The sequence below is a fragment of the Nyctereutes procyonoides genome, unplaced genomic scaffold (genome assembly GCF_905146905.1).
Source record: "Nyctereutes procyonoides isolate TBG_1078 unplaced genomic scaffold, NYPRO_anot_genome, whole genome shotgun sequence".
NCBI lineage: Eukaryota > Metazoa > Chordata > Mammalia > Carnivora > Canidae > Nyctereutes > Nyctereutes procyonoides.
The window spans coordinates 15287528-15307461 of record NW_026575044.1 but is presented as its reverse complement, the minus strand read 5'-3'; the positions used below and the strand labels follow the sequence as shown (position 1 = coordinate 15307461).

Here is a 19934-nt window from a genome sequence, read left to right as displayed (position 1 = left end):
CCGGGAGGCCCCTGTAGGCCCCACACCTGCCCTGCAGACCTCGGTGCCAGTCCCGGCCTGGTGGCAGGGCGGGGGTGGCAGCAGGCCCCCTGGGGCCCCGCTGGGGGCGGGGTGGGGGGTGAGGGGGTGGGGAGTGCTCCTGGAAGGGGGCGCAGCACCCAGTCGGGCTTTCTGGGCTACCAGGAGCTAGGAGCTAGAGGGAAGGCGGGAATTTCGAGTCGGGGATCCCCCCTCCGACTTCTGCGCCTGCAAGGAAGCTGTATGGACGAGAAGAGAAACGTGGGTGCTGGCGGGAGCGGGGCAGGCTGTCGCGGAGGAACAGACAGGAGGTTCTAGGTCCCGCTGCTGGCAGGTCCAGCCCGAGTCCAGCAAGACTCCGGAGACGACCCTAGGCGAGGGTGGACGGGGCGGCCAGAGGCCCGGGGCGCCCCTCGTTTCTCCGTACCTAGGGTCTGGTGCCAAGGCGTCCGCCCTTGGGCTGCCTCTGGACACCCAGGCTCTCCCCTGCCAGAGCCACCTTCCCGCCCTCCTTTGCCTGGGCCTTGCCCCCTCCTCCAAGCAGCAGCCCCCTCTCCGTGGCACTGCGTCTATCCCCCAGCACGACTCTTCCCTAGGCCAGCGCGATCCCGACGGCAGGAGAGGGAGGGAGAAACCCTGGCCTGGACCCCGCCGCTCCCGGCGCTCAACGACTGGACAGTCCGGCGGGGCCGAGAAGAAAACCCGGAGCAGTGACCGGCCGCAGGGCCCAAGGGGAACAGGGACGATAGAAAAACCTGGAGCGGACTTTACGAGCGGGAGCGCCCCAGGCCTGCTGCTACCCCCTCCTTCCTACAGCCCCCCTAATTCTCCAGTGAGATAATGTCTGAGGTGGGGGGCTGTTTGGCTTGGCCCGGGCCCTCAGGAGCGCCTCACACTTTCCGCCCCTGGCTGGGGCGCAGGGTAGCGGCCCCGAGGCTGAGTCACGGCCGGAGAGGGAGGGAGGACCCGGGACTCCGCCCCTCCCCCTGCGCGGGGATCCCGGGTCAGCCAGGGTGAGGGCCAGGGCCCCCTGGCGCCGCCCATTGTGGTCCAACAGGTTGAGCTGGTGTCGCGCGGAGCCACCTGCTGGAAAGGGAGGGAGGCCCCCCGCGGAGGGGGCTGGGGAAGCGGGAGGGAGTCGGCCGGGGTTCGGCCCCGGTTCGGCTCGGCCGGCTGCGGGGAACGGAACCTGGCTCGCGGTAGCAGGATTTGACTCCGTTTTACACCAGTGGGAGGGGCCGTCCGGGTACAGAGCGCGGCGGGCGCCGCTGGACGAGTCCACTGCTGGACGCGTTCCCCCAGGCTCCTTCTTCACCGGCGGGGGCGTCGAGGACGTACCGTACCCCGCCCCCCACACACATCTGGAAACGCCCAGGCTCCCCTGGCCACCGGGGTCTCGGAATGAATCCCGGTCTAGAGGTCCCTTCTTCGCGGAGACTCAGTTTCTCCACTTAGGGAGCAGGCGGAATGGAGGCGGGGAGCAACCGCGCGAGCGCGCCTCCCCCTCCCTCTTTGCTGCCCCAGCCCCTCCCCTCCGACAATGCCAAGGCCGCAGCGGGCACCGGCTGGGGCGCAGAGGCTGCTGGCCCAAGGCGCCACTCCCTCCCCGCGGGGCGCCGTCACGCGTGGGGAGGGATGCACAGTGCCCGCAGCCCCCACTCCCCCGAGCCCTCGGAGTCGGGGAGGGGCGTAGGAGCCGGAGCCAAGGCCTGGCGGCTCCCCTCCCCCTACCTCCCGGGGCACTGACCTGATTATAGCCCCTCCCGGGACCCCCCCTTCCTCAATCCCTTAAGTCCCGCCTCACCCCCACCCGGCCTATCTTTAACCTCTCAGATCCTTCCCTCCCGACTGGGTGACTGCACAAAAGCCCCTCGTGGAGACCGAGAGCCCACGACGGGGGCGCTGGGTTCCCGGGCCACTGCGGACACTGCCCCTCCCCCTTTCCCTCCTCCAGGTTTCAGGCCAGCCCCTCGGCTCCGCCCCCTCCCTGGCGGAACGCAGGGCGGGACCCACTTGAGACGGGCGGGTGCGCAGCCCAATGGGCGGGCAGGGCGGCGGAGCGCAGGGGGCGGGGCGGGGCCGCCGCGGAGGGCTGGATGGGGGTCGGGGGTGGAGCCCGAGTTAAGGTGGACTGCTAGAGATAGGGGCTAGAGGAGAAAGAGGGAGAGGGAGGGGGAGAGGGACCGCGGCAGGTGGAGGGAGAAAGAGAGCGCAGGAGAGAAGGAGGGAAAACGAGCACGGTGGCCAAGGCTGGGAGAGCAGAGTAGAAGCTCAGAGGAAGGGAGCGCCAGGGGAGGGAGGGACCCATCTGCGCCCCGCAGGGACTGGCTGGACCGAGGGGTTGAAGTTTATATCCTTATTGGGCGGAGGGAGGGGGACCTGGGGGGCGGGTGAAAAACCAGGAAGTGACAGAGGGTGTTGCTAAGGGTTGGGGGGGGAGTTTGGGGGGTGGCAGGGGGCGGGGGGAGGGAGGGGAGGGATGGGGGGAAAGCCAGCGGGAGGACAGGTGAGACAGCAGGACAGGTGAGGCGGGCCCTAAGGGGGGGGCGGGTGGGAGCCAGGTGAATGTACGGCTCTCGGCGGCCGAGGGGGGGGCGGGCGGCAGGAGGAGGCCGAGGGCTGCGGAGGAGGAGCCCCCCAGCAGAGAGCGGCGAGCGACTGACCGCGGCCTTCTGACTAGGACCGGAGCAGGGCCCCAAGCCCCCGGGCCGGCGGGGGACGCGCTTCTCTCCACACCCCGTGCTTCAGCGGCTCCGGCCAGCGGACCCGAAGGCGGAGAGGTGAGTGGACCCTACTTTTGTCCCCGGCTCGGGGTCCCCCGGACGCGAGACTACTGCAGTGTCCTTCGTCTGTCCTGTGAGTGGGACCCCCCCCCACGCGCGCACACACGCATGCAGACCCGACTCCCACCACTCCTCTTCCCGGCGCCTTCCCCGCACCCCGCGTCTTTGGAGTCGATTTTAAGTGCGAGGAAAGGTGGGCGGAGGGGCCCCCAGAAACTTTCTCTGCACTTTTGGGACCAGACCGACCGGCGGCTCCGGGATGGAGAGAGGGTGAGGCGGCGCCGAGCGCTCCCCCGTCTCCTTTGGGACTTGCGGGGAGACCCCCGATCCGCCCGGGCTGAGGGAATGGAAACGCTGACGGACTCTAACTGGGACAAGGCGCCCTCCCCCGCGCCCCCTGGCGCGGTGGGCTGGACCTGGGCCAGGGGCGCGGGGGGCGGGGGGAGCGCAGGAGGCGCCGCGGCCCGGGGTGGGGGGGGGAGTTACCGGCTGGACTATTCGGTTTCCTGCGCCTCCGGAGCCGCGCTCCGTGTCCAGTAGTGGGGCTCGCCCTCGGTCCCGGTCCCTTCTCGCGGGCGCCGGTTCCGCCGCCACCCTCCCCGGGCCGGAGCAAGGGCGAGGGGCCGGGAGGACTTCTACACCACCACCCCCGCCCCCCCGCCGGCGCCCGCGCACCTGCCCCTCCAGAGTGGGGGTCGCTACTGTTTAGTCGTGGAAGCTACTGGGAGCGCCGCTGGCACAGGGCTGCCATTCAAAGGGGTGGGGGGGCTGCTTTCCATTCCCAGCCTTCGCTCTCTCCTCCCACCCCACCCCAAGTAAGAGAGCGACGTGTCCCGGCCAGAGCGGGGCGGGGGGGCAGGAGTGGGGGGGCGGCGTGGGCAGCGGGTTGTGCCCGGACACGTGCCTGCCCAGGCGCCCCGGCCCTGCTGCTGTTTGGAGAGAGGGCGGGTCCCCTGCCCCCCGCCCCGCACAACCCCCACGTATCAAAGGGCGGCTGAGACGTGGTGAGACCTCGGGGCGCCCTGGGGGGGGGCGGGGAGCCTGGGTCCGGAGCAGGGGAGGGGCAGAGGCACGGGTGCTAGCTGACCCACAGGAAACGAGCGCTGCTGACCTAGTTTGGGACACCGGAAGTGGGTGCCGAGGAGAGGGGGAGACCAGCAGGCTGTCCTAGCTTCCGGGCCAGGTGGAGGGCGTTCTTGAACTGACCCCCGCCCCAACGCCTTGCAGACCCCTAGTTGCAGCTGAGAATGGGAGTGAGTCAGCCTAGTGACTCCCCTTCCCCCAACTTATCCCTGGAGGAGGGAGGCAGCTCCTGGAGGTGGGGGGGGGAGCCAGACCCAGCAGTGAGGGGTTAAACCAGGATGGGGACTCACTGTTCCCTGAGGGTGTCTGTGCTGTGGAGGGTGAGGCCTGGAGGATTATGGGGTTGCCTCCTGCTCCCCCGCCACACACCAACTGGTTTGGTCACCCCTGTACCTGCCTGGCACTGCTAGCAGAGTTGGCATGGGGTGGGCATTGGGTTGTGGGGGAGAGTGGGCGCCTGGAGGGCCATGCAAGGCCCAGGAGGGCCAAATTTATGACTGTGCCTGGGCAGCACTCATTGTGCCTTGCCTGTGGTGACTGGGGAGAAGGGCAGGGGGCTCCCCCCGGAGTAGCTGATGAAACAAGAAGAAATCTCTGTCACTGCGTCCTGGCCCCGGCCCCCGGGACCCCAGCTCCCCCAGCGTGCTTCTGTTACATGGTTGCTGCAGGCACGATGCAGCCTGCTGGCACCCCCAGGCACTATCCCCTCCCTTGGGTACCACACCCCCCAGCCTTAGCACAGGGGTCAGAAAGGGGTCACTGTCCTCCAGAGGGGCTCTGGGGAGGGAGGAAGGCAGTGCCCACCAGGCTCAGGTGTCAGGCCAAGAGGTCTGCTCTCCCAGGGCACTCTCATCACCACACAGCTCTGGCTGATATGGACCCTAGTGCTGGGAGACAGGTGTTGACCTCTTCCCCCTTCCCCGTGGTGCCCCCTGGCACCCAGGGCCCCCAGCTCCTCCTTGGCCTCATGCCCGACCCGGGAGGGCGCGGCGGGCAGCGGGGGCTGGGCTAACAATGCACCATCGGGCCCTTTGTGTGCTTGCACTTGGCACCCTGGGGGAGGGTGGGGGAGGGGGCCAGCGGGCATGGGGGGTGGAGTGCCTCTCGGGTGGGGACAGTGAAGGCTGGGGGAGAGCAGCAGAGAATGAAAGCAGGTGGGGAGGAAAGGGAAGTAGGTCAGATAGGGTGCTGGCCCCCCATTCCCAGCCAAGGCTGAGAGAACGAGCCCCTGATCCTAGCCTCCCAGATGGCACCATGCTGCCTGGGGCACTGCCTATGACTGGTCATCTGGGGTCAGAAGTCACTGCCCAGGGGACCACTCAAATGCAGTAAGTCTGGCCTGGTACTGCCCCCTTCTTGGTGGCCGAGAGACCCAGTTCTAGTCCAAGGCCAAGGCCCTAAGATGGGCAGTCAATGGGCTCCGGACAGAGCACTGCCCTCCGACAGGAGCCTCTGATTCTGTTTCGGGGCTTCCTGCCTCTGGCCTACTTGGTTCCATGACCTTCTGAGAGTTCAGACTCTCCTGCCACCAAGCCTTGGGGCCTATGGCTGTTTTGGCCCAGGGCTGAAGAGGAGAATGGGGGTAGGAAGGTGGGGACAGGAGACGGATAGGACCCTGGCATGGGGTGTGCCCTCTCGAGCCTCTTCCCCCCTCCTTCTGCTGAGTAAACTCGTGAGTAAACTTGACGTTTTGCCCGGACAGTTTGAAGTTGCCTTGCTGCCCCCCCCACCCCCAGTCCTGCCAACGCACAGGCGGCCAAGCGCCAAGGCGGGCCTGGGGGGCTGGGGGGAAGGGGTTAGAGCTACTGTCGTCCACTATCAAGGGCTTTGGAGGGGCGAGGAAGACCCCCACCCCCTCCAACACACCCCGTCATACTCAGGTCTTGGCAGGAGTCTCAGTTGGGGCCTGTAAGCATCTGTCTCAGAGCCTTGGGAAGCCTAGGGAAAGTTGCCTCAAAACACAGCCTCTGCCCACTTCTGACCTCCACACACCCCATCCCACCCCCCTCCAAGGAAAGGCACTCAGTGCTGTCTGGGCTGCCGAGTTGCCGCCTCTAATGTTCACAGGCTGCCTGGCCAAGGGAGAGCTACCTTTAACACATTCCACAAGGAGACCAAAGAGGGCTGCCCTCTTCACTGCACCCCTGCCTCTCTGTAGGGCTGGGTGGGAGGCTGGTGGCTGTGGCAATGTCACCCTGTCTTTGCTGAGGCCTCCAGATGCCATGGCCTTGGCCCTGAAGGTAGCACCCTCCTCTGTGGGCATAATTCCTTGACCTCACACCTGGGCCTAACCCCTGCCTACCTCCCTCCAGCACGTGGCCCACTAGGCCTGGCCTGACCTCTCCCTACCACCTCTTCCTCTGCCTGCTAGCGTCCCAGAGCCAAGCCAGCAAGTAAGTACCTGTGCCAGATCCAGGGGCCGAAGGGGCCCCGGGACCCCAACAAATGCACTGATCTGCCACCAGTTGGCATCCCTAATTCCTCTTATGCCTTCCCAGTCCCTGCCAGGCTTCAGAGTACGGCTCTACCAGGCCTTTGCTTTCGACCTCATGTCTCTGGCTTCAGTTTCCTTCCTGTTTCCACCCCCCTACACCCCTCCCCACCCATATGCCCCTTTCAACAGACATCCTCTCCTCCTTCCTTCCTCCTTTCCTCCCCTTTGCCTGGGAGAAGGGGTCCTCTCCCCCTCCACCGCGGACCTCTTAGCTTTTTACCTCTTCTAAACGCAGTCCCCTTGGAGATTTCTGAACAAATCTACTGCTCTGCCCTCCCCACCCCATCAGCAGGGCTCTAGGGAGAACACAGGACTTCTCTTGGGAACTACAACTCCCAGGGTACATGCAGAACAATTGTGGTGCATACTGGGAGTTGTAGTCCTCCTTGCTCTCTCAATAGGGTTAAGTCTGGAAACATTGCTGGATGGGATTGGATGAATTGGGACATGGGTACCTTCTGCATCTCACCCCAGCCCCCACCTTGTTCTCACCATCCTGTGTCCACACGACACCAGGTACTCATGCCCACCCGCCTCCTTCTCCTCTGCTAGGACATGCTACCATTCTTACCTTAGAGCCCCACCCAAGAGATGCCCCCACCCTACCCTGCTGCCCCTGGCAGGAGTAAAATGGAGGGGCCCCATGAACCCCTTCCCTGCCCTCTAGGCTGGTTCCCTGCCTTTATGGCGATCAAAGGGCAGAGAGCAGCCCCACCCCAGGCCTTCACAGGCTGCAGGCACCAGGGCTCTCAGGAATCATGGGGACTTTGGTGCCCAAGCAAATGCTGAGGCAGAGGGAATGCTAGGAGGCTGGCACCCACCTTGGGGAATGGAGATTTCAGTAAGTGCTTGCTGGACTGGCCATCGTCTTCTGGGCTCTCTGTATAGGCCCTGACTTGTGTGCAGCCTCCTGAGGAGATGGCTCAGAACAGTGTCTTGGGCCTTCTCTGTAGGACCTGGGGGACTGGACCCGCCTGACTGGCACCATGACACAGGGGTAACCCTCCCCCACCCCAGGCCGACAGTTGGCATGGGGCGCTGGGAGCAGGAGGGTAGGAGGGAGAGGAGGGCAGGACTGCCAGCATCCTGGTGGGTAGGTGCCAACCGGGCCGGGAGCTGGTGAGGGGCAGCAGGCCAGCGGCGTAGAGCCAGCAGCTCTTGGGGGGAAAGGGGAGGAGATGTTTTAGGGGGCATTTCAGTGGTCCTCCTCAACCCAGGAGGACTTGGACTGGCCTCGTGTCTAGGGCACATTGGGCACCTCTCATTCCAGGAATAAGAGACCCTAGGAGGTGTTTCAGTGGAACTTCATGGCCCACCCATCTCTGGGCTCAGAGCCCTCCTGAGTTGCCCCTCAGGCCCAGGCGGGTCCCACCCAACCGGCCAGGGTGGCAGCAGCTTGCGCAAGGGGTGGGGCCAGGCTTCCCAGCAAATGCCCCCTCCTGGCTCCTTCCTCTTTCCGTGCCCACAGCTCCCCCCCATCTGTCCACCCCCTTCGGGCCAGCTCCATCCCCTTGATCCCCCTGGCCATTGGGGGCTGGCACAAGGGCTGCCCCCTGGCCTGGTTGGCAGGGGCTGGTGCCCGGGCAAGGAACTGTGGTATGTGAGTGGGTTTGGGGTGAGGCATGGGGAGGGCGGGGTGCTGCCTTGCCCAGCCCCTGAGGGCCCCAGCCCAGTACAGGGTGGGGAGGATTTGGTCAGCTCCCAGGGGTCTTGGGGGCCCACAGGGGCCTGAAGGGCCTCCCTGTGGCCCCCTGTAGTGCCGTGTGCTCCTGGGGGCCGGGGCCTGGGCACCTGTCACCCCTGGCACTGACTGTCCAAGGGCTCCCCTCCTCCCTCTTCTGGCCATGGCCACCTCCTGTCCCCTCCCCTCCCTTCTTCCTTCTCCTGGTCCCACCTCCAGCAGCCTCTCCCGTGGCTCCTCCTCACCTCTGTCCTCCTGGACTGTCCCAGCTCCTACCTTGCCTACGCTCACCTTTTTCCCCTTTCAGGACTGAGTGAGGACGAGCGGGGGTGGGTACAGCTGGGGCTTCGGGCACCACAGGCAAAACTTTAGGCCCTCTCCCACGCTGCCAGCCCTCTGGTAACCCCTCCCTCCCAGCTTGGGGGAGGGGGACAGCACCCAGAGGGTTAAGGCTGAAGGGGGGAGGGGCTGGGCCAGGTCGTGGGCGGCCCCTTTGAAGGAGGGAGCTGGAGCGGGGAACAGCCACCCCACCTCCCCCCCCCAGCCCGCCCTCCCCCACCCTCCCAACCTGCTCCCCCCAGGGGCCAAGAGGAGTTGCCGGCAAGGCCCCTCCGCGTTCAGGTGAGTAGGCCCTGCTCTGCCTTGGGAGAACAGGCCTCTGGGGAGGCTTGGAGGCCTAGCATTGGCCAAGGGTCAGAGAGGGACTGCAAAACAAGCCAGGAAGAGGGTGTCCAAGCTTCCCCGGGGAAGGTTTAGGGAGCTGAGGGTCCGGAGAGCTGGAGTGTGGGAAGCTTCAGGACTCAGGGGACCCAGAGGGCAGGGGAGCAGAAGGAGCTGACAGGAGCTGAGGGATTGCTGGGCCAGGACAGGAGGCTGGACAGGCTGGCAGGGAGCCGGGCTCTGGGGATCGGGCTGGGGTGTCCTCTGGGGCTGGGGGGCTCAGGTTTCTGTCCGCGGCTTGGCGGGTGTGGGGTTACCAGCCAGCTCGGTTACCCAGCCTGAGACGCTAGGCTGGGGGGAGGGGGTGGGCACCGGGCAGACCCTGGCACCTTGTGCCGGCTCCTCTGGCCTACGGGAAGCCGGCACTGCTCAGGCAGATCCCGCTGGGAGCCCTAATGTCCAGGGTCTGTCCAGGTGCGTTGTTGCCTGGCCCAGGGTGGGTGCCCTCTGGGGAAAGCCCAGCAGCTCCAGGGCTGGAAATTCTGACGGGCAGAGAGGCCTGGGTTGTCCCCCCACCCCACCCCACATCCGCTCTCTCCGCACTGCCCCCACCCCCGCCACCCATCCTCCCCAGCTGGCCCCCAAATTTTGATCCTGTGCTTCTTCCAGAAGGGTGGCATGGGTGTGCTGAATGTGGCCATCCCATGGCAAGACCAGGGCTCGAACGTCAGGCCTGGCTCCTTGATCTGATTCCTTGGGCCTCTCTCTCTGCCTGCCTGCCCACCCGCCTGGGGAGAAGGGAAGGGATGCTCGGGAGCAGGATGGAATGGAGGAAGTGGGAGAGGCTGGAGTCTAGACCTGAAGAAAAAGAAAGGAGAGGGCAGGGCGAGGTGGCTCCTGGGGGCCATGAGCCACAGACTCCTAGAGCGGAGGCCAGAGGCTGGAGGCTGGCGGAGGCTGAAGGAAGGGAAGCATAGGATGTCTGGCGGAGAGGGGACAGGGAGAGGAGGTCAAGGAATGGGGGGACTGTCGGCAGGAGTCCCCAAGGAGTAAGGGGCAAGGCTGGGGAAGGGAAGTGGCCCATGCCCTCCTCTACCACCTCCCCCCACCCCAGTGTGGCCCACTGGCCACTCGAGGGCGAGGGCGGGTGTCAGGGAGAGGAAACATGCAGGGGCACTGAGATCTCCTTCATCTTGGGGAGCACTGGAGAGCACTGAGGAGCACCAGGAATTGGGGATTTTCACGGAGGAGAGGCTTAACCCCCACAGCACCGGGAAGCAGCCAACTCCCCTGGCCTCCTTCCCCCTTCGTGGCTTGCGGTCTCCCTTCCCCGCCTGGCCCCCAGGAAGTGTGAGTGCTGGGGGTGGTGAGGTTAGGAGGGGGAAGCGGTGTGTGGGGGATGGGTAGGCCACGCACTGGCCCAGAGGGGCTAGGGTGCGGGGAGGGGCTGGGGTGCAGATAGAGGGCGTGTCCAGGCCCTACATCTTTGGCCAGGGGGCTTCGCCTTCCATGCCCGCCTTCCATGCCCACCCACATAGGCCTCCAGGGGACTCTGTCAGCCCCTCGTCCGGCCTTCCCAACTGGGTAGTCCAGATGGCCCCAGCCCCTGGGCTCCAGGGGCCCTGGGAAGGGTAGGAGAAGCTGAGGAGCTAGGATTCCTGGGTCCCTGAGGACTTTGGACCGGCTGCCCTACTTCCCCACCCCCTGGTCCAGCCACAGGCCAAAACCCTGGCTGCGTGCAAACTTAGCTCCAAAAAAACAGGAAGAGAACCTGAGGCTGGAGTTGGGGTGGGGGTGGGGGGCAGAAAGGAGAAAGAAGTAAGAGGGAGGGGTAGCTAGCCAAGGTGGGGGGTGGGCACCAGGCCATGCCCCGGGCCTCCATCACCCTGGAGGAGGATGTCACAGCCAGACCTCACCCTCCCTCCGGAGAGCTGCTGCACCTGGAGAAGGAGAAGCCCTTGGTGGGATTGGGGGGGGGTTCTGTGTGCCTGCATCTCAGCCCCATATCTATTTTCTCTGCCGCTAATCCTGGTTCCGCCCGCTGCCCCCCACACTAAGCCTCACTCCCCTAATCCCCAGGGTGTGGGGAAGGGGGGCCAGCCTCACTCATCTGCCCCTTGGGGGCTGTGTCCCTGCTCTCTGGCTGCTTGAAGCCTCTGCACCTGGGGTGCTAGTGCCCCCAGCCCTCACTGGACACTGCCTGAGGTCAGCCCCTGGAAAGAGCTCCAGACCCTTCCTTTCCAAGTCAGGCCCAGTGCGCTCCACAGTGCTGGACACACCCTGGCAGGTGCCCTAGGGCACTGAGGTACACCATAGGAGTTCCCACCTTGGCCCCCCTCCTACCTTTCTCACCCCTAAGTCTTCCCCCCACCAAAGATGGGGCAGGCTTGACTCAGGGCCCAGTTTCAAGAGAGCTGCCCACCTGCTTGGCCGGTCTAGCAGGCCTGACAGTGAGGGGAGCCTGGGGGGGTGGCAGGAAAGGGGGAGCGATGGGGCGGGGCCCCCAGTTCTTCCCCCTACCAGGCAAACAGACCAAACAGACCTTGCCTGGTTCCCTGGCACAAGCTGCCCCCCCAACCACCACACACACCCATGCCCACAAGGCCTTAGCAAGAGGGGGCATGCCAGGCTGGGTGGGGATGGGCCGCCCTCATGGGGCGTCAGGGGGCTGGGCACTCTGGGATGCAGATGTGGGAAGGGTGCCCAAGGTGGGGTGGGCATCCTGGCACTGGTGCCCCACCCCACCCCCAGATGATGGGACCAGGAGGAGTGCCCCCTTGGCCTGGTTGGCACCAGCATCATTTCCAGACAGCACCTAAGTAGGCATGGGCGCTGGAGCCCTGGGTAAGAGTTGGGGGAGTTTCCCAGAAGCTAGAGAACCTCACAAACACCTCTCCTTCCTACATGTGTCCTGTGCTTCTCCCCTCCTTCCTTGCTACCTCGTGGCCATGGGCACTGGAGTTGGGCCTAAGGGGTTAAACACCCACCCTTGCCCAAGCCCTGTGTGAGTTGTGTGGTGAACCAGCCTGAGCCTGTGACCTGACAGCCAGGTCAGCCAATCAGCACCCTGCCACACCAAGTTGCCGCGGAGACCAGCCCTGGGGTGGGAGAAAGGAGGCGGGCTTAGCAGCAGGAATGGGTGGGGTGGGGAGGGAAGGAGGGAGAGGGATGGGGCAAGCCACGTGCCTGCGGGTGCCCAGCTCCAGGCCAATGGACAGTGAGGACAGCCCCACCCATCCCCTTAGGGAAGGCCAGGATCTGCCTAGGCCCAGGAGGGTGCCCACTGCTGCTGCCCACCCGGTTTTTGTTTGCTCCCAAGACCTGGGCCTTTGGCCACTTGTTCTGTTTGTAAAGTGCCGGCAGGAGAGCCAAAGGGAACTGGGATCACTCCTGGGAGAGAAGTGATATGGGGACTGCAGGTGGGAGCAAGCAGTGGTGCTGGGAGCACCTGGGGGCACCTGTCAGGAAAAGGGAGACATGTGGGTGCTGCTCCCCAGTCCCCTCCCCCCCCACACCCAGCAGGAGCCCCCATGTCCCACTGAAGGTGACTGGCTTGGAGGCAGGCAGAGACAATGCCATTCTTGTACTTCAAAGACGAAAGCTGTGGCCCTTGACTCCTCCAGCTCCCTGAAAAAAACCTTTTCCCCTCAGGGCTGAGCAGTTTTGGGGAGCGTCAAAGACACTGACCAGGGTCAGTGGGACTCTCCCTAAGGACCCATGTAGGTCAGAGGAGGAAGGTGGCCTCCTGGGGTAAGGAAGTGACTTATCCAAGGTCGCTTAGCCAGTAGTAAACTGACTCTGGGGTGATTTGAGGGAGGGAGACCCAGCTGTCCCAAAGCAGGTTCCCAGTAGAGGCCATCTGCGCTGCTGTGGAATCTGCCCCTGGGCGAGGCCTTGTCTCTCCCTCCCAAGGCCAGAATGTTTATTGGGCCCCTACTGCATGTCAGCCCTTGTGCCCCACATGCTCTCATTCACCGTCACCACAGCCGAGGGATTATCCCGCGCTGTAGACCAGGTGCTGTAGACCGGGAACGAGGCTCAGAGATGAGATGGTATGTTTGAAGTCACAGGGAGTGCGGGCTCAAAGTCAAGCCTGGCTGGCTCCAGAGCCCAGCTCTTGCCCACCCTGCTCTGTCTCCACTGGCTCCAGACCCACCCACACAATGTTAGGGCTGAGGGGCTGAGCTCTTGGGACTTCCACTTTCATCCAATGCCTTGTACAGCTGAGGAGACCCTTGCACAGACAGAAGGGACTGGCTCAAGGTCATTCAGCAAGATAGCAGCAGACCTGGGACTCAAGCAGACCTCCTCACTCTACCAGCCTAGGGGGTGCTGTTTGGAGGGGCCAGTGAGTGCAAGGGGGGGGGGCTCTCCCCACTAACCAAGAATGGGGAGGGAGAGCTGGTGGTGGTAACTGTAGTGGGGAGGGCTGGAACTGGAGCTGGGCCTATTGGCAGTGGGGGATGGGGCGGGGATGATGCTTATCTGTGCGGGGCAGGAAGCACCCGAGCCAGCCAGCGACACCCCAGCAAAGGGTGGCTGCTCCTTGGCCCCCTGGGGGAGGGGAGGATGTGGGGGGAGAGATGATGGGAGCTGTGTTTCCCTTTTGGCCTGGGGGGGGTGGAATCTAAAAGGGGAGATGAACTTTTAGTATGTGGGGGAGGGGAGAAGGAGGAGGGTGAAGGTGAAGCGCTGGGAAGCTGCCTGGTGAGTCTGCATAGCCTCTTACAGAGCACCAGACCCTACAGTGAAAGTACCTGACCCATGCCTGGAGCAGACCTAGGTCCAGTGTGAATCCCAGCTCTTGTCCTTGGCCTCTCTGGCTGTGGGGAGGCTCCAGCATGGACTGTCACCCTACTCACAGACAATTGAGCCCTGAGGCCTTCAGCCACCTCAGGAAGCCTGGGCCAGGACCCTGGTACCCACCTCCCTGCCCAGTGCTCCCTGCAAAGGCATGGGGAGTGGGTCTCTAGCAAAGGCTCAGCTCCCTGGGGGCCCTCCCAGCGCAGAGGCAGGCAGGACCACAGTGGGAAACAGCCTCTGGGCCCGGGGCCCAGAGACCAGGGTCTGGGGTCTAGGTTTGAGCACTGTTCAGCACTTAACTTTGGCCAGTCACTTCCTCTGTCTGCACCTCTGTCTGTGGAATGGATGCTAACCAGTCCCTCAGAGGGTTGTGGAAGGTAACCTGGCTGCAAAGCACGTAGAAGACTGTCAGTAAGCTTTAGCCGACACCAGGGCTCCTTCCTGGGAGCTCTTAATCTCTTCCCCCCTCCACCCTGCAGGAAAAGATGGGGAGCCCTGAGGACGACCTAATCGGGATCCCGTTCCCAGACCACAGCAGTGAGCTCCTGAGCTGCCTCAATGAACAGCGCCAGCTGGGCCACCTCTGCGACCTCACCATCCGGACGCAGGGCCTTGAATACCGCACCCACCGTGCTGTGCTGGCCGCCTGCAGCCACTACTTCAAGAAGCTCTTCACTGAGGGCGGTGGCGGAGCCCTCATGGGGGCTGGGGGCGGCAGTACAGCCGCTGGGGGAGCAGGCACTGGCGTGTGCGAGCTGGACTTTGTGGGGCCGGAGGCGCTGGGTGCCCTGCTCGAGTTTGCCTACACGGCCACACTGACCACCAGCAGCGCCAACATGCCTGCGGTGCTGCAGGCCGCACGGCTGCTGGAGATCCCGTGTGTGATCGCAGCCTGCATGGAGATCCTGCAGGGCAGTGGGCTAGAAGCTCCCAGCCCTGATGAGGACGACTGCGAGCGAGCCCGCCAGTACCTGGAGGCCTTCGCCACGGCCACAGCCTCAGCCTCTGGGGTGCCCAACGGTGAAGACAGCCCGCCGCAGGTGCCCCTCCCGCCCCCGCCCCCGCCCCTGCCCCGGCCAGTGGCCCGCCGCAGCCGCAAGCCCCGGAAAGCTTTCCTGCAGACCAAGGGGGCCCGGGCAAACCACTTAGTGCCCGAAGCCCCCACCGTGCCCGCCCCCCACCCCCTGACCTACGAGGAGGACGAGGTGGCCGGCAGAGTGGGCAGCAACACGGGCAGCGGGCTGGGGGAGAGCTACAGCCCCCCAGCAGGGACTGCTTCCCCCCCGGAGGGGCCCCTGACTTACGAGGCCTATGAGGGTGAGGAAGAAGAAGAGGAGCTGGTGTACCCTTCTGCCTATGGGATGATGGCACAGGGAGGTGGGCCCCCGCTGTCCCCCGAGGAGCTGGGCTCAGATGAGGATGCCATCGATCCTGACCTAATGGCCTACCTAAGCTCACTGCACCAGGACGCCCTGGCACCGGGCCTAGACGGCCAGGACAAGCTGGTGCGCAAACGCCGCTCCCAGATGCCCCAGGAGTGTCCAGTCTGCCACAAGATCATCCATGGGGCAGGGAAGCTGCCACGCCACATGAGGACCCACACGGGGGAGAAGCCCTTCGCCTGTGAAGTGTGCGGTGTCCGCTTCACCCGGTGAGCACCAGGGGAGAAGGGGCCAAGAGGGGACCAGGTTGGTCGGGAGGGAGAGAGGACTTATGAGACCCAAGCTGGGGAAGCAGGTGGTCTTGGAAGGCCTGGGGGGCCCAGGGGTCACCAGAGTGACCAGAGACACCAAAATTGGGAGTCTGGGAGAAAGAGGCAAGGGAGGTGGGTTTGGCGCACGAAAACTTCAGTATTGGAGGCAGAGGAGAGGGTGGCCCTGCCAACGGAGGCTGGGGAAGTCAACCAGGGTATCCTGCAGTAAGAGGTGAACAAATGGGCGGGGGTGGGGGAGCAGCAGGAGTGGGACAAGACCTGGGAACCTGGCCAGTAAAGTGAGTGGGGTGGTCCCATCCTGACTTGCTCCCTTGCCCTTCCCCCTACCCCGGCCACCGGCCAGGAATGACAAGCTGAAGATCCACATGCGGAAGCACACGGGAGAGCGCCCCTACTCGTGCCCGCACTGCCCAGCCCGCTTCCTGCACAGCTATGACCTCAAGAACCACATGCACCTGCACACGGGGGACCGGCCCTATGAGTGCCACCTGTGCCACAAGGCTTTCGCCAAGGAGGACCACCTGCAGCGCCACCTCAAGGGCCAGAACTGCCTGGAGGTGCGCACCCGGAGGCGCCGCAAGGACGATGCGCCACCCCACTACCCTCCGCCCTCTGCCACCGCCCCCTCCCCTGCTGGCCTCGACCTCTCCAATGGCCACTTGGACACCTTCCGCCTCTCTCTGGCTCGATTCTGGGAGCAGTCAGCTCCGACTGGGCCCCCTGTCTCCACCCTGGGGCACCCTGATGAGGAGGAAGAGGAGGGGGCACCCAGTACGCCTCAGGCTGAAGGGGCCATGGAGTCCTCTTAAAGAGGGCAGAGCGGCCCGGCTGGAGCAGTGAGGCGCCCATGCCAAGCAGTGGGAGCATGCGGGACACACAGAGCTGTGGTCAGGGCGCTGGGCCTCCCTGGCCTCAGAAATCCACCCCTTCCCCCCAGAGCCCTCATTCCAGTTCCAAGCTGCGAAGGTTGTTGGGTCAGGCCCCCCAGATTGGGGTGATCTCCCTCCCGAGGAGTGATACGGGATAGTACATATTTACAGCTCTATCGTCAAGGTGGGGTCCCTGTACCCGACTGCTCCTGGGGAGTAGAAGCAATAATGTATTTCTGACTTGTGGTGTCCCTCTTCGGCTATGCGGGTTTCAAGGGGTTGGGGGGTTCGGGACCAAAGCCTCACCCCGCCCCCACGCCCCCAGGGGTTTTGGCTGTGTCGGGGGTGAAGGGCCGCCCCTCCCTTCCCTTCCGAGACCCCCCTTCCTGGTTTCTGTTCTCTTTTCCTGGCAGTGAATTATGCAAAGGGGACCGGTGAAGGAAGGGTAGGTGGGGGAAGGCGAGGGAGAAGCTGGAAAGCCTGGGGGACTGGGCCCGCAGGAAGGAGCCCTCCTCGCCCCCCCCACCTCACCCCTCCCCACCCCCCGCCGGGCTCCGAGCGCTGAGTCACGGGGTCCTGACGGAGAGGGGGCGGGGTGGCCTGAGCGGCTCGCCCGCCCCTGGGGGCAGCGGGAGGGGCCCGCTCCGCTCGGCTCCCCGCCCTGTCCCTGCCCTCCCCTCCCGCGTCCCCGGGCAGGGAATGTCTTGTTCCCGCCGCTCCCTCCCCGGGGCCAGAGGGCAGGGCGGGCCGGGTGGCTCCTGCCCTGCTCTCCTCCCTCCCAGGTGCGAGCCGCAGCCGCCGCCGGGCCGCCCCTGACTCACGCCGCCCCCGGGCTGGCGCGGCGCGGGCTGGGGGACGGGGTGAGGGGCGGAGGGCGGACGGGCGCCCCCTGGCGGCCACTCGGGCGAGCGGCGGGCGCCCCTCTGGGAAGCGCAGCCCAGGCCCGGCCCCCGACCGCCCCTTGGGTCCCGGAGAGGAATCCGCCCCCCTCCCTTAGGACTGAGTACACCCCGGTTCTGTACATAGCCTCTTCTGTCGGTCTTGTTGAAATCTAGTTTCAGATTTTTAACTACCCAATTCTGCTGGGGTTGGGGGTATCTGCCCCCCTCCCTCGCTGGGTGCTGCCCCCCCCCCCGTGGTGGCCTGGGCTCTGCCTTGCACTATCCCCCTCCCCGGCCTGGCGGCCCCTCCCCCTCCTTAGCAGGGGCAGGCTAAGGGGCCCGGTGCTCTCCCTTCCTCCCATGCACCCTCATGCCCATTTGCACAGCTGCCCAGGTGCCCCCAATAGTGAGGGGGGCGTCACAGGGAGGGGGTAGCGGGACCAGTCCCTGTATCTATTTAAAAAGTGATGATGTAATATATTGGGGTTGGGGGAGGTCCAGTTGCCCTGGGCCTCATCTTAGCATTTCAGGGGCTGGGGGAGCCTGGGGCTGGGGAGACCAGGGGCCTAGCCCCACAGAGTGAGGACAATGTGACCTCCCCCTCTCCCCTTGCGGCTTCTCCACTCAGTGCCTTAGGGGGAGAGGCGATTCCCCCCTCTCCTCTTCCCTCCTCTCCTCTGCCCCCACCTTGGGTGTAAGCGACAGGAAGAAATAATAATAATTTAAGATTCACAGTCGTGTCTGCCTTCGGTTCCTTTATTTTGGGGGTGGGTGGGAGGGATCAGGAGCAGGGAGATTAGAAGCTGAGAGGCTGGGCTCCTGAACTGGGAGCAGAGGATTTCTGAGGTCATCTGTGGGGCCAGGGGGCATGGGAATCCTGAGAGACTGGACCCCAGGTGGGCGCCACCTGTGTGTCCTCTGCCAACAGCCCTTCTCATCCAGGTCACTAGTAAGGACAGCGAGGGAGTGCTCTTGTCAGTGAGGCTGTTTCCACAGGCACATCCCTGCCCTGCCCAGATCTGCCAGCCTCTGCGGCACTCACAGACCCCCGTGGGGTACCGGCCCATGGCTGGAGATCTCGCAGTTTTAGGCTGATGCCAAGGGACCTGTGGGCAGTCACTTGCTCAAGGTCACATGGCTAGTAAGGGCAGAACCGACAGTGACCTGGGTGGTACATCTACCTGCTCAGGGCTCAAGTTTCCCCACCGCCCCACCTTTAACTTCAGTGAGCCCTTAGGAAGTTCTGAAAATAAAGCTTCACATCCTCTCCAACCTCTCAGCCCATCGATACCCTTGCGGCATTCACACCACATATGCCCACTGCAGTTGGTATGCAGGCTGCCCAAGTACCTGACTGGTACATGGCATACAGCAAAGGCCCCAGCTGCTGCACCCCCAGGCCCTGGAGGCAGCTGCCCCCCGCCCCCTGAAGCCACAGCTATCTCCCCAGACACCTGCCACACCACCCAGGGTGCCAGTACCAGACTAACTCATCATCACCCACCTCTCCAGGCTTTCCATCTTTGACCACTGTGGCTGTCAAGGCCTCTGCCTCCGTTCCTACTGGGACACCCCTTCAACCTTGGTTGCCCTCTGCATCTATCCCAGAATCTTCCCTAACCACAACCTGTTCTCTGTGTCCCTCCTGGCCACGAACCCTGCTCTAATGCTTCATCAAAACAGAGGCCAGGGACTCCCCAGGGACTCCCCACTGGTGTCAGTCCCTCTCCTGCCCCCAGGCCAGTCCTATCATTCTTACTGAAGATACCTCAATTCTTTCCCCATCACATCTCTCCCCCGACCCACCCAGAAAAGCCTTCAGCCCTCGAGTCCTGTTCAAGAGATCACTTTTCTGGAAGAAAGCTGCATCTTGAGCATATAGGAGTCAGTCGTTACAGGTTGTGGTTCGCACATCATCTGAGGCTTGAGAGCCACCTGCCAAGCCCTTCACCTCCAGACAGCTTCTTCTCACAGGACCAAGGAGTGCTGTCCACCCCCTCCCTCTGACCTCTTCCACTCCCAGCCCCTTCTCTGCTCTCTCAGCGGGGTTCCCCCCATCTCTCAAAGTTGAGGAAGGCTGCCAGACCAGAGCAGGCTCAGCTCTGCTCAGAGGAACACCGCTCCCCCCTGCGCAGGGGTGCCCTGGCCGCCTGGCCCTGGACCCCACCTCTGGGGTCCCTCTTTCACCTCTAAAGCCCAGCCCTCCCTCACTTCGGTAACCCTAAGCCCTTTTGCGCGCCTAGGGCAAGCTCTGCCTCTGCTATGCTGCACTAACTCCCTCCTCTCCATCAGCAAAGCTTCCTTTTTTAACACCAACAGTTCTATTTGCAAAGAGAGTGATCAAGCTTCTCGTGGCTGTGATACAGAGCCACATACTATTTCTTTCTGCATCTTCTCTACCTGTCAGCCTTCAACCCATTACAGTCTGGTCTGGGCTTTCCTGGGACCACGAGAAATGTTCCCACAGCCACTCCAGTGATGTCTCAGCCGCCAAATTCACTGACCAGGCTTCTGCCCCCTCCTTGCCCCATCTCACAGCATTACTGTGCTTGGCTCCCACCTGCTGCCTGCTGGAGCCTCTTCCTTGTTTGGTTTTGCCTGAGCCCCCGGCCCCCCAGGGTCCTGCCCCTCCCCCTTGCCTTCTGCTTCCCTGCCTCTCCCCTAGAGCCTGTAATAATAAGTCAATCACAGCGTCAGAGGCCCTGGGCATCGGCAGCAGGCTTTCCTACAGATACCCCAAAGCTCTCCAACTGAGCAATTGCTCTCGCCCTGGCACCTGGTCTTCCTCTCCACCAGCACCACCTCATCCAATGACCACCACCCTCCCATCCTCAGGGCCTCCGTCCTGAGGCCACATCAGCTTCCCCCTGCCTTCTTAGCTCATTGTCTTAGAAGACAACTATAAATGTGTCCCTTTCCTGGAGATCTTCAGGTGGCAAGTGGGACAC

At 64.1% G+C, this 19934-nt stretch overlaps 1 protein-coding gene across 5 annotated transcripts; it reads left to right on the top strand.

Moving 5' to 3' along the window:
• The first annotated feature begins 2487 nt into the window (after window positions 1-2487).
• ZBTB7B (zinc finger and BTB domain containing 7B) lies at window positions 2488-17720 on the top strand. 5 transcript variants are annotated; one of them, XM_055323853.1, is made up of 4 exons: window positions 2488-2541; window positions 2699-2798; window positions 14002-15173; window positions 15580-17720. In XM_055323853.1, exons 1-4 carry the CDS (start codon window positions 2498-2500, stop codon window positions 16043-16045), a joined length of 1782 nt encoding a protein of 593 aa, XP_055179828.1. In that variant the 5' UTR covers window positions 2488-2497; the 3' UTR covers window positions 16046-17720. The 5 variants fall into 5 exon arrangements, with proteins under 5 accessions (XP_055179828.1, XP_055179831.1, XP_055179829.1 ...); XM_055323856.1 differs by having other exon boundaries at window positions 2495-2524; XM_055323854.1 differs by lacking the exons at window positions 2488-2541; window positions 2699-2798 and adding an exon at window positions 6197-6277.
• Window positions 17721-19934: the final 2214 nt, after the last annotated feature.